At 47.4% G+C, this 14,039-nt stretch overlaps 3 protein-coding genes across 3 annotated transcripts; all 3 read left to right on the forward strand.

The window, feature by feature from the left end:
• Positions 1-1,469: 1,469 nt before the first annotated feature.
• On the forward strand, positions 1,470-3,011 carry PFICI_05838 (uncharacterized protein; the record flags this gene model as incomplete). Its single annotated transcript, XM_007834419.1, has 4 exons — positions 1,470-1,541; positions 1,600-2,400; positions 2,473-2,787; positions 2,841-3,011. The coding sequence occupies 4 exons, from the start codon at positions 1,470-1,472 to the stop codon at positions 3,009-3,011; spliced, it is 1,359 nt and encodes a 452-aa protein (XP_007832610.1).
• Positions 3,012-3,760: 749 nt separating this feature from the next.
• PFICI_05839 (uncharacterized protein) lies at positions 3,761-4,149 on the forward strand (the record flags this gene model as incomplete). Its single annotated transcript, XM_007834420.1, has 2 exons — positions 3,761-3,872; positions 3,944-4,149. 2 exons carry the CDS (start codon positions 3,761-3,763, stop codon positions 4,147-4,149), a joined length of 318 nt encoding a protein of 105 aa, XP_007832611.1.
• A 4,118-nt stretch (positions 4,150-8,267) lies between these two features.
• On the forward strand, positions 8,268-10,675 carry PFICI_05840 (uncharacterized protein; the record flags this gene model as incomplete). The annotated part of the gene is made up of 4 exons (XM_007834421.1): positions 8,268-8,649; positions 8,722-9,466; positions 9,838-9,881; positions 10,314-10,675. The coding sequence occupies 4 exons, from the start codon at positions 8,268-8,270 to the stop codon at positions 10,673-10,675; spliced, it is 1,533 nt and encodes a 510-aa protein (XP_007832612.1).
• Between the last annotated feature and the right edge of the window lie 3,364 nt (positions 10,676-14,039).

Raw genomic sequence — 14,039 nt, forward strand, 5'->3', positions numbered from 1 at the left:
CAAAGAACAGTACAACAAACAACCCAAACAAGACTATTTCTTCTCACCCCAACACCGAAAAGAAAAAAAGAAAGAAACTTCATCAAATCTCACAAATTCCGTAAACAAATGGTCCAATATCGCTGCAATTATCTGCACATCAGCCAACAAGAAATGCGATAGTTACAACATAGGTGAACTGAGTTAAGTCGGAACGCTTGAAATGTTGAAGACGAGCAGCCAAGATCTCAAGCCACACTACCTACTCCGATGCCAACAACAACTCGTACGCGACAAAGCACATGTGGGTTTATCAATCCCAACAAGGCATACTGGGCGGCTATTGTCCGGGCTGCTCAAGGGGTAGGACACTTTTGCCATTTATACTATAACAACAGAGTATCTCAAGTATCGTAGGAGATCTAGAATGTTGAAGAGGAGAACGCAAAGAAAACCTAGGAATAGAGTCAAATATGCAAAGTCAAATTATAGAGGCTTGTTAGGCTGATACTATGAGTAGTCCCGCTTGGTGAAGGTGCTCCTGGTTTTGATTCTCTTTCGCTATAGGTGCAGCTGCAGCGCTCTAGGATGCCATGTAGCTTGCAGAATATTTGTGGCTCGCTAGACGGAACAATGCAAAGATTTCGACCGCGATGTTCGACTTGCTACCTTCACACCAAGTGGCAATCACAAAGAGTGCTAGCTTTGTCGATGGACGAGAAGCTCACTAAGATGCCGGGATAGACTCGCGGCCATGTTGCAACTGCCAGCGACACTGCGAATTGGCAAAAGGATTTGGAGTCCCCGTGCTAAAGTGTGAAACTGGAAGTTTTCAAAGCCAAAGCACTTCTCACGGCTGGTGCACCTTTCCATGGCTGGTCTGGGAGAAAGGGGTTGAAATTATAAGAAAACGAGTTCCTGGGGATAACAATGTCAAACAAGAGGGGAATCAAAGGTTTATTGAGAAAACAGATAATGCAGCAGGACCATCAGGGAACAGAATGCATGCTACCATGGACGCTAATTTTTTTTTTTTTTTGGAGCCCAACTGTCGGTAGCATAGAGTTATTCTTCTGCGCAACCTCCGCTTTTGTCTCCAGGGCCACGACTATGGTCGTCTTGTCATTGGGGGATAATGCTCCGCGAGGAAATGATCATCAAACGGTGTTTAGGCTTGGCAAATCAAGTCATTCAGACTAGATTCGCCGCTGAGTCAGCGGGCATTACGGGCGATATAGACCATATCGAGAGCCGGACACGCCTTACCAGTCCCTGCTATTATCCTCTAGCCAATGATCATGTCTACAAAACGACACAATTCAATGATTACTTACTTTGCGACCAAAGCATGGCCATTTCCAGAAGTATAATAACTCCATCCTCCTGCACAGATTCTTTGGGTTCCAAAGAGTATCTTTGTCAAGAGCTCGAAGCAAGACCTCGACTCAGAATCCCTTGTGTAACTTTGAAACCCTGGCAACGACACGAAGATGGTGGAAATAATCAGCCTCGTCCCTGACGCTCAAGTCTTCATCTCGGGACTGGGGACTCTCTCAATACTTGTGTGCCACCACGTCCAGAAAACCCCAACTTGTGCAACGCGGAACTGACGTTTCCTAGATCATTGCTTACTGCGTGGCCAAGGTCATATACAATCTTTACTTGCACCCTTTGCGCAAGTTTCCGGGCCCGATGTTGTGGGCATCCAGTGCACTCCCAGCAGCCTTGAACAACGTGTCTGGCAAACCTCACATCAAGCTACTAGATCTGCACAGGCAGTATGGTGAAGTGGTCCGCATCGGGCCCAATGAGCTGGCATTTGCGCATGCGGATGCCTGGAAAGAGATTTGCGGACATCTCAAGCATGGGCAGCACGAACATGGCAAAGACCCGAAATACGCCGACGAAAGCCTGGACAAGAGCCTCATCTCTACTTCGCGTGAAAGGCACGGTCCTATGCGGAGAACTTTGGCTCATGCTTTCTCGGCACGGGCCATGGCTGATCAGCAACCCTTGATCAACAGATACATCAATTTGTTCCTACAAAAGATAAGCGAACGCTGCAACAATGGTACCGTGGCCCTCGACATGACCGACTGGTATGAATTCATGACCTTCGACATGATTGGCGATCTGGCCTTTGGTGAATCGTTTGGGTGTCTCGAAAAGGAAAAGGCCCACCCTTGGGTCAACATTCTCTTCGACTCGCTCAAATTTCTGCCCTGGCTCCAAGCGATAAACGACTTTCCTTTTTTCTCCATCCTCAAGCCATCGTATTTCGTACTTCTGATGCCTCGAGATATTTTGAGGAAGCGGCAAGACAGTATCGAGTTTAGCAAGGCCAGCTTGGGGAAAAGGCTTTCCTCGCCAATAACTAGACCCGACTTTGTGGATGCTATGCTGGCAGCAAAGGGTGGCTACGTAAGTTTACTTTTACTTTTGTTCGAATCAGCCCGCTTTGAGTTGCGTTGACTAATCAAATGAATCGCTCAGTCCATGTCAGAACTAGAAATGGTCGACAATAGCGTGTTGCTCACCACGGCTGGCTCGGAAACAACTGCGACAACCCTGACCGCGACGACATACTTCCTGGGCACCCATCCCGAGGTCTTGGCCAAGCTCAGTACAGAGATCCGTTCATCCTTTAAGAACGAGGAAGAGATCAACATCAACAGCGTCCAAAATCTCCCATACATGCTTGCGGTTCTGAAAGAGGTCATGCGGGTGTACCCGCCCGTACCGATTGCACTAGTTCGGAGAGCCGCACCAGGAGGCGCCGAGATTGCAGGTAGATATATACCAGAGGGGGTCAGTTGCTTCATCACTTTCGTGAGTGTCTCGATACTAACTTTACTACTCAGACAACTCTCGGTATTTGGCAATATGCGCTATACCACCTATCCTCCAATTTCCTCTGCCCTGATGAATTCATTCCAGATCGCTGGCTCGACGATCAGCGATTTGCGAATGATTGCAAGGATGCCCACCAACCATTTTCTTATGGTCCACGAAACTGTATCGGTATGAAGTAAGTGATTTTTACCGTACCTTTCTTTCTTTTCGCACACAGCATTGCGCTAATCACATACCAAATTTATAGCCTTGCGTTCACTGAGATGCGCCTGGTACTAGCTCGTTTGATTTGGAATTTCGATCTTGAACTGAGCAAAAGCTCAAGAAATTGGCTATCAGAGCAGGAAGTTTGCTTTTTCTGGAATAAGCCACCGCTGCATGTAGTCTTGAAGCCGCGAAATGAGCGCCTCGTAGGTTAGCTCACGGATTTGCATCGTCAATCCACCGACGAGGAGATTACTGGATCCAACATTGGACGCGAATGTAACACAGACACTGGGCAAATAGAAGTGTATAACAGATTAATTACAAGGTGCATGAGTCGCCTCACCCGTCAATTCCCTGTCTAGGCACAATCTCGGGTATGCGCTGACTAAGCGCAGCAGCCACGTATTGAACGTATCACCAATGAGCCCAAATAAGCGGCCCGAGTCCGAGACGCCAAAGGTCTTCAATCCGGTCTTTGTGTATTGTCCGTTACGTTCATCCTTGCTCATATTGAATCCATGCGCAGTGCCGAGATCCACGCCAAGAGGGCCCAAGAGAGGCGGGACAAGCAGAGAAATAAAGTCTCCGAGCTATCCGATATCATAATTTTCAGAAATATAAGTAGTCCATATTAACCAAATCCCATCGAAGAAAAAGGCGCAAGACTGAACATCTGTCTCATCACAGGCCAAAGCTGTTATCCACGTACCTATTTAGCGCCATGTCCAAGAGACGTCAAACAGCACTCCAGGCCGTTCAGGCCCTCAATGATTGGGACATTGAGGCAATCATGTCATATCGCCATGAAAGTTGTATCCACGAGATGCTTCCAAGTAAGCTGAAACTTCATTCGTGCAATATACATTTTATCCTTCTCCGCAATATGCTTATCAGTCTCTTGCAGAGTCTCTTGAGCGACCTCCTGCAGACAATGCAACCTTTCGCAAACACTTCAGCGCCTTGATGCCGTTACTCAAGAACTACAAGGCCGAGGTGGAAGATCTTGTAGAGGACGCAGCCAGCAATAAGGTGGCTGTTCATATCCGAGGAAGTGCAGACTCGGACTTTGAACCATATCGTAACGAATTCATCAGTAAGTGGCGTCGGTAAACCTCATTCATCACTTCATGCACTATTTCATCTTCAAGATCGGCCCCGGTCAGTTTGATGTTCATTGAGACTATCTCATATTTGTCATAATAGCAAGAACAGAAACTTTTTTTTGGACCAGTCACTGATGTTTGGCCCAGTGATTTTCTATTTTACGGAAGATGGAAGTAAGATTGTGCGCGTTCGCGAGTTTGTTGACAGCTTGTACACCACAAACTTTTTTACACCATCGAAGTTTGCTACAAAAAGCGGTAAGGTCTAACGGTGCTACCAGTAGAACATATTGGGAATGGGTCAAATGCGAGATAGTACGGCTACGGCATCGCTTGGAAGCATCTCGACTTCGCACAAATCCATCACAAATATCGACAGTTATTGTCTTGACTAGGTAATTGGATATCCTCATGTTTGGGCGAGGTTGTAGCAAGATAGCAGCAACTGGCACGCTCACGTCGGGAATACATACCTACCTACTCACTGTTGCCCACCTGCTGAATATATTAGTTAGCTCTCCCCCGCCATTTTTTATTTAATTTTATTGTCTTTTTTATGTAGCTCAATAGGATTGACCAACGCTTTTCTACAGACTTCTTAGGTTCTATTTGCTTTTCCTATTAGCTTAGGTGAGTATAATTCGTTGTGATTGTGTGTAACGACTACACTACGGGTTTCTAGAATAAACCTGAAGTATAAGAGGTGTTGGGGTTTATGCTAACAGGGGACGAGAGCTTTAAAAGAAAGTACTGAGCAATGAGTATTTGAAGGTAAGGGTGATTGAATTGATTTATAAGTATGGTCGTTAAAGCGTATTAAATGCTTTACCTATGGGTAAGATAGATGCTTAGATTGATTACTGAGGTAATGACTGTCTATATAGGAAATCCTTTTATAATATATACCTATTTATTCCCTTACTAATGTTTTTAGATCACCTTTTTAGCGGTAATGTTCTCGTTTGGCTTACTGATCCCATTGTGAGTCTTATTTTTGGATTACTGATCTAGTGGTGAGCCTGTTAATAGCCGTTGACAGCTGGCAGGGGTGCTGGCCTGGTCCTTGTCTGGAATGTTTGCGGCTTCGGTTCTAAGCCCCGCATGTTGCCTTCTTAAGCGCCAACATCCTTTGTTTGCCGTATGCAAGGGTGCATGTTCGTAATATTGTGGTGTTTCTGTGTTTTTGGGTACAAGTAATACATAAGTTTAAATTTAGGAAATGGTGATTTGCTAATAAAGTACCATAAATGGAATGAAGCGGAAGGTCGTCCGTTTCATTTCGAGCGATTAGAAAGCAAAATAAGAACACCCTGTGTCATTGCAGCCACCCAAGCAATAGCTCCAAACCCACCTTCGAAAAGGTCTGCAAAAGAAATGGATAAATCGAATAGATGCAATTTCAAACGCATATAATATAATATAACCAGTACATGTGCTATCAGCCAAAGGATCCATGTAGCAAGAAGTGTAATAGCAAGTATACTTAGTAAGCGAGCCTTACCAAACAATACCAAGTCTAAAGGTATCTTATACAAAGATAAGAGCTGGAAGACCATCAACCAGAGGGCAGAAAGTATTGGACTAATTAGTCGCAAGTGGCAGTCCCTAGTACCGTCAGACACTTGACTCTTAGGGTTCTTGAAGCTGATGGCTTGCATACCAAAGGCACTCCATATGTGATGCTCGAATATAAATATAGACAGATACTTGGCAGCAGACACCCAGAATCGTACATATAGAGAGTATGACAAAGCTATCGACACCAAGCCTTCGGTCTGGCGATATCCAATATTGTAAGTGGCGCTCGATTCGTGGTCCAATATTGTGCCGCTGAGGAGCCTGCTCTGGACACTCGCTTTGTTGTCTTTTAATTGATGGCTTCGGCCATGTGCTCGGTTTTAACACCTAGAAAATCAATATGGCACATTTCAAACGTGAAGATACAGGGCGCGAACCTGATTATCAGAAATAATATTACATGCTCTTGCCTTTTCATGCTTTTCAAAGATTGCCTCCAAATGACCTTTAGGACCGGTGGTTGATTCTTGAAACGATTGTAGAACTTCTGAAACGGGCTCTGATGTCTGCAACCCCCTTCCTTTGACGATTACTGGCTCGTAATGTTTTGGGAACCGAGAAGGAGACGGGAGTAGCCAAAGCAAGGAAACGGCCGCCGCGAATTGCACAACTGCTAGAGAAGCAGAGACCGGAACTTCAAGAATAAAAGCCGTTGCAAAGGCTTCCTTCCACTTGTCGAAGTCCTTTCCTACCTCGCCGCCTATACAGGCGGTAATCGTCGCCCCGGAGATCTTGTTCCCCCACACCTTGCGCAATATTGAAAGTGTCAAGTGAAGTGGGGTAAACGCCAAGACAATGTAACTGCGTATGGTAGTGTGATTGTGATGGGGCCAGAAACACCCAAGGTAGATTACGTGCGCTGGCAGGAAGACTAGATATACGACTGTTGTGATCATTATGTTGGTTGACGTGGAATGTATTATTACATCGCACTCGTCATCGGGAGATAGACTCGGAACTTTTGAGTTGGCGAATTGTGCGCTCGCTTCTGGGCCGAGCCACACCACCATAACGAGGGTGGAAATCGCAGTGTAGATGAAACATGCTACCATGCCAAAGGCTCCCCATCGCGTCTTTTTTCTTGATATCCAAAATAGAGATCGGTCAATGGCTCGACTCAAAGATTGCAAAGACATGTTACTGCTGTGAAAAGGAAGAAAAGACGATGTGTTGGTCGTCGAAATGCCTGAAATTTATGTCTCAGACAAATGATGGAGCAACTGGCGGGGTGCATCATTTCATGCTACATGTGTATTTTTGGTCGACAGGTGCATACTCTCCTCGGACTTTTGTGTCGAACCGAAGTCCGATGAGGAGGCAGTGAGGGTGGCCCAATAGAGCAACTCCGCCTTAACAACAATGAAAGGCTGGCGAGGCTGGGGTTGAAAAGTCTTCGAGTATGAGCGGGGTGAAGCACATGCGACCTGTGATACGTTCAGGCCTCGAGTGTTTCTTTTCTTCCTTCCCTCCCCTCTCCTCATCTCGCGCTCAGTACGCCACTATTTTATGTCTTACACCTGGAACTTTTGACCTCTATTGAACATCACCATCTGGTGGAAGTACTTGGCCATGGCTCAGTCACTCTGCCAGCGCTGTCGCGACTTCGACATTCAAGTTTTTCAAAGAAGCAATTTCGATTTGAGAGGTTATTCATTAGCATCAGTTATATCCTCTGCCGAGACAGGATGCTCTTTCTGCAGCTTCCTGCTGATAAATCTGAACGCCACTGATGATGAGAATGACCTTGTCTTTTCCGATGAACCTTTTGGAAGTAGGCGAAATATGAGATGGCCATATCAACATGGATCTATTTCTTTCTTTAATATCATCGGTTCCATGTGGGCGTGGACTTCGCCTCCCTGGATACATTTCAACGTCAGACGTGCGAAGCTTATCGCTGGGGAGGACGAGACAAGTAAAGGCCTCCATATTGAAGCCATTGGTGCCTTCATATCAACTTCGAGGTATTTGCTCTGGCGTTCAGACCGAAGCACCATATCACGAACCTGGATTCATGTTGCAGCAGATGACGGCACGGCAGCACATGAGTCCCGGGATATTATCGGCCGTTTGTTTGCAGACAAATCCACCTTGTCCAAGTCCAATTTCCAAGCTATTAGGAAATGGCACCTGGAATGCTGTTCAACCCATCAGCGCTGCAACAAGACACTGTCCCGATGCCACTCCATCGATGTCGAACTAGCATGCCTGCCAACTCGATGCATTGAGGTTATCTCCGTTTGTGGGAATGCACGCTGCACTAAGCACGACCTTTTATTCTTTCTGCGAAGGACTCAGGGCGAAAAAGGCAAATATATCGCCTTGAGTCATCGTTGGACCACGGAAACGTTTGATACAAGGACAACGAAAGATAACTATGAGACTAGATGCAAGCAGGGTTTCAATTGTTCCACACCTAATAGCATCACGCGCTTGATGTACGAAGCGGGACAAGCCGCCTTTGCACTAGGTCTTAAGTATATCTGGATCGACTCGATTTGTATCGTACAAGACGATGAAGCTGACTGGAGACGGGAGGCTGCCAAGATGGCAGAGTACTATCAGTATTCATGGCTCACTGTTGTGGCAGCATACACACAAGACAGGGGGTTATTCCATGATGTCACTTCCAACGATATAACACGTGTCACGCGACTCCCGTATCGGGATATGAATGGGAAACAAAACGGCTATTTCTACCTCCAGGCTGCTGATTCCAAAGCGCTACAGAGAGATTTCATGAAGTCAGTCAGCGATGGCGAACTCAACCGCCGTGGCTGGATATACCAAGAACGGCTGCTTAGTAGGCGTCTCCTTTTCTTTTCTAAATCGGGTATGTTCGTGCAATGTCAGACTGGGCCTGCCCGATCTTTCCTAGGTGACATCTTCAATCCAACTAAAGCCGATTCGCAAGGAGACTGGGTAAAAGGTACGATCCTCCAAAAGAATGAATTCATAAAATAAGTTTAGTGGATGCGGAGTTTTGACAAGACACTTCTAGACTATTCTACCACCACCTCGTCTATTTTGGCCCAATGGGAGGAGGTTGTGCAGACTTATGCCAGCCTGGAACTTACGCAGCTGGAGCAAGACCGCCTTATGGCGCTTTCCGGTATTGCCATCGAGTTTGGCCGAAGCCTTCGCCACATGAGGAGGGCGAAGGCCTCGTCGTCGGATGCCGATGCAATGAAAGTGGAGTACTATTCGGGGACCTGGCTACTGGCTATTCGAGGATTGCTTTGGGAACAGACACAGCCGGGAAACCGAGGACGAATCAGAGGCATACCCACGTGGTCATGGGCATCAATGGCCGCCTTAGTCACCAACTCCGAGCGACAGAATGTGTGGTCAGGGTTGGCTATTCAGTGGGGCCACCATCGAGATGGCAAAGCGGTATGTGAGTTGACTGCTGTATTGCCAGTCCCAGTGACCAAGAATCTCCGACCGAATTTCGGTCGAGCACTGAGATTTCGGCCGCCAGAGAATGTGTATGATGGTGACAAGCGGTTCGCAATTCTTGGATTGCGTGGGTTGTGTACACCGGCATTCATCCATCGCAATTTTCCGACAGAAGACGATACTTCTACTGCCGCAAGATTGACTGGTCACGATTCTGGCCAAAGCAGTAACATGTGGCGGCAAGTAACGTTAACTCGAGAAAGCCTGGTAACTGCAGGTTGGGCATCGATTGAGCATCCAGACATTCAGACGGACGAAGATTGTGAGGCTGCTATCAATCTTCATGGGTTAGTACTCGAAAGAATTGATAGAATACGTGGGGGCAGTTTTGTAGGTTTCAGGGAGCGCCGTCTGACAGCATATACGGTTTTATATATCAGACCCACGAAAGTTTACGGACTTGAGGATTGCTTTGAGCGCATTGGTATTGGGAGAATTTTTGGAGAGTATCTGGACGAGCAATTTCGTGAAGCCGAACGAAAATCAATTTGGTTGGTATAAGTAGGAGGAGTATAGGGTATTGTAGAGAAGTGGAAAACTGAAATAAATCGAATGAATTTACGTACAATTAAGATCGCGACCGGTCGACATGATATTGAAGACTTGGGACAATAAAATTTTGAGCTTTCTGAGAGAATAGTGATCATACGTAGAGTAGGCGGCGTGGCCTTCTGGACCACGAGGAAGCAGAAAACAGTGTACGTATGAGGCACTCCGGCAGTAGAAACCAGGTTGTGTCAAGTCAAAAGCTGACGTCTACCAAGCCTGCATCTGTGAACGCGCGGACGTAATGCATCAGGTTGCATTAGATAGAAAAGACCAGATTTTGCAGGAGACTACTCTGACATATTGCATCCTTTTATTGGGCCATCGAAGAATATGTTTCAAGTATCTCAAAGGCAATATCCACGAAAACTGACGGTCCTTCGGAATGGTGCATGTATAGTAGTAGCAAGGAACCTAACCAGACACTGCAATAGTGAAGTATAATCTAGTTGGAAGCGATGGCTGCTTTCTGATCTTCGACGACTCCATGTAGCTTTGGCCATGATGTCCCCGTGGCCTTCTCTGAGTGAAATCTCCCGGCAAGAGATCTTGAGGGACAAGTAGACTGGTGATTGCTTGGAACCTCAGCCGTCTTTGCCGGAGCAATGCCTTTCTCCATTGTGGAGTTGGGCCAGTATTCTCGAGAGAAATTCACATTCATGGACATCACACAACTTTACCACATCAAATATTCTGTGAAGGCCATGGATGTCAAGGCATCCCTCACCACAATGGACTGTTTCGGCACGTTTACGGGAGGTAGCATTGACCCCAAAGCGCTGTTGCTTGTCCTTGATTGCCAGGGTGTCCTCGGTACCGCTCAGTCAACATCACGACTTCTCACGCTATTGTCAATAGTCCATGGCCACTCATGCGATTGGGATTCCCACAAAATGGAGCACAACCAGATTTTCCAGAGCTATTCGGAGCAGCAACGCTCCATTCTCTAGTTGCTCCAACACCAGCCCTCTCATGAGACTATTATACGTATGTGTATGTCATTGCTCAAAGGTGTTCAAGGCGTGGATAGATGGATGCGGTTGACAAGTTTATCTTTTGTCATCCAAGACGAGACATTTACGGAGACAACGATTGAAACTGTCGCGGCTGTGGGGGGAGACTTGGCCAGAGTTGAGAAGGCAGATTGCAAAGATGATCCTATTCTTACGTTGTGTCTGTCCTCCCGTGGCCAAAGTATGTAATTAAATGGAGTCGCCGATGATGACCTAGACTGGTAGTAGTATGAAGCTGCGTGATGTTGCGCAATGGCACACAAGGGCAATACTTTGCTTCCGAACATTATGAAGTAATGGTGGAAAGGTCGTGTCGTCTGTGGCTTTGTGGCAAGATGCCGAGTTCAAGAGACTGAACATGAAATGTGCTGCTGTCAACGTTGCCTCGAATCTTGAGAAGCTTCGAGACTAGGTCAAGGACAGTGGTGGCAATTATGGCGGCGACTCATCGAGCTTGTCTTGCAGGACAACTCGTTCGAGTCATCAATGATGGCGAAGATGATTCCATATTCTCAGTGAAAGACGTCAGAAATATTGATCTCAGGTTCGGTCGAACAAAAGGAAGGTGACTATCTCGGGATCATAGTGAATCTTACGAATGGAGACGTTGAACGGCCAAAGCTAGACGCCATTGTCTTATTGTGGCCTAATGTGACGCCATACTGACCAAACAAGGCCTCCGGAGATCGTGTTATAGCCAAAGGCTTCTGGAACTCTGTAGGACCAGTGACTGGGCAATGGTATGCATGAGGCGATGGTACGTTGGGCCTGAAGAAAGTCCTAAACGGCGCCCAAACAGACATGAATGCGTAATGTTGTCGCTCTGGTTCGGTACGCCCCTTGCTGAAAGGACCGCCGCATAGAAGAGCAGTTTCTTCTTGTGAGCAAGTGTAGGTCTAGTCCTGCTCCATGATACTACCCTCGGTCGGCAAGGCGTCAATGGTGTCATGCTTGTATCTTCTATTGATGCCGGCTTCCGGCAGTGGGCATGATACGATGAGTAATGGAATTGACACTCGAGTTACCAGCGGTAACCTGGAAGGGTTGTTGTCATCGTCGTTGTGAGATTGTGTAATCTGGAGCCTCTGACCAGTGAGGCTACTGATGTTGCTGGGGGTTAGAGATTACACTTTATGCATAGCAGCTGCACGTTGATACACAAAGCAGGGGTTAGCACGCAACCCACGGCCACTGCCGCTTCTCTGGAGACTGGAGATATGTTTAGTAAGTCAAGGTAGTATATTACGGGGTTGATCCATAATCTTTCCACCTATCCAATGAGAAGCGGTCGTCTACTCGCAACGCTGAATCGCGTGCTATTTCGAAAGCCCGGGGAGCCAGAGCCTCCATCGGAGTCCAGGCAGGCCAGCGAGTATGGAGTGACCAATGGCAGGTCGCTGGCCAAGGCACCTGTCGGAATGAGTTAGCGCATCTCGGATCGATGCTGGGGGCCTGCTTCGGATATGAAGTGTCATTGGACGGAGACTGATCTGGGGGCGTTGAAACACGATGGACTTTTCTGGCTGAAAGCCGCCCAACCTAGGACTCTTTAGGAGGTCAAATGGAGGCTCGCGATGCCGAGGTGGGCGACATTGCAGCTCCGCGCAGCACATGTAGCGTAGCGACGCTGCTCCCGAGGACGTGGCGCCCAAGAAAGCTTATCACGGCCGCTAAACATTTAAGCTTTTGGGGGTTGTACATTCTCCAAAGGGGACTGGGCCAGGAGGGTTTGCAGTGCGCTAAGCTACAGGTACTTGTGCGCCGTAGGCATTGCCAACTGATTTAATGCGTACCGCTAGGAGCACTCTTTAGTGCGGGCCATGCATGTCACCTTCTCGATTAAGCCATGTCAAAAAGGAAAACAAGCTTGATTCTTGACATCAGATGAACGATCGGATATCGCCTCGCTACAATTATTCATCGCATCTCATCGTCACTATCGTCATCTCGTCGCTGTTGCTATCGATATGATCATGTAAAACCATGGTTAGTCAATGAAGATGCAACTTCAATCAATGGTATAGGCTGAATGCGACGTGTCCGGTCTTGGCTGCCTCTGGGTCTGAGTCGCCAAGAGCCAAGACTGTGTTTTACCGTCCTTCTGCAGCGGCTTGTCACATTGACAGGTCGGGGAAGCAAGACGCGCAACAGATGACTGCAGAGGCGCAATCGGAAACACACGACGCACCGCCAACACCAGCGTAATCTGTCTTGCCTGCGATGCGCCTCGAGCCTCACGATTCGTTCGATTTTTTTGCCCGATCGCCTTGACCAAAGCAGACAGTATGCAAGACAGACACGGGACGGAGTCTCCCAATCGAATGCCTTGGACAGCACACATCCCAATTAAGAAGGTGGCATATTCAGTCCATCGTCACCGTAATGTAAAGCACGTGGACCAGTTTTAGATCTACTACTCTACTCTACCTAGATCACGAAAAACTGCTACGACCACTGCTACTCAAATCTCGCCCCACATAACGCAACCAAACCTGCGCAGCCGACGGAGACCTTCTGGCGGCTTGAAATGGTCTAGAAGCCACGGAGAAGTTGACATGATGCGCCGCGCATTTCAGCCTCCTTCGGACATGTTGCAGTTCTCGGCATTATACGGTATTTGCCCGGAGTATCACAGCAGCGGCCGACGTCGTACAGAATACGCCTCCTATTCTAGACATGTGGTTCACACGACACTTGCTGTGTATTCCCTCATTGATTCATTCATTCACTCCTTTATCGCCTCAAATCAGTTGAAAGGTGCAGGCAACAGAAACCTCCTCATGGACAAGTCGAAATGGTTGCTGCTGCATTAACTGTAAAGAAGCTCCAATTGGGTGCTTGTGTGCGTGTGTGTGTGTAAAAGTCGCCATCATGAGAATGGATGATCACGACTGTTGATCTTGCTTGTTCAGGATATACAAGTACTTCAAGGCATTTGCTGATTGGGTGCTCTCGGAGCTCTCGCATTCGATAGACCCTGGGTCGCTCTGCTGGCTAAAAGGCTCTAGTGCATGTCTCGCTTGAGTCAGGGGTTTTGATGGCTCCTGGATGGTCGCCCTCAGCGGGGCGAACAATAGTTTCTTTGGGTGGTTTACCGCTCTTGGAGATTGCGCTCCAGATACAGCACTGTCAAACCATGTACTTCGTACAATGCTGCAATCTGCAATTGACCGGGGCAACTCTAGGATTCGTGGGAATTCCCACCTTGGCCGATCGATTGTGGTTCGTGTTGAGAATCCATGGCCCATCACTCGTCAGATGGACTGAATCACGCATTTTTCTTTTTCTACTGTGGGTAGGT

This window comes from Pestalotiopsis fici (assembly GCF_000516985.1).
Source record: "Pestalotiopsis fici W106-1 unplaced genomic scaffold PFICI_Scf_3, whole genome shotgun sequence".
NCBI lineage: Eukaryota > Fungi > Ascomycota > Sordariomycetes > Amphisphaeriales > Sporocadaceae > Pestalotiopsis > Pestalotiopsis fici.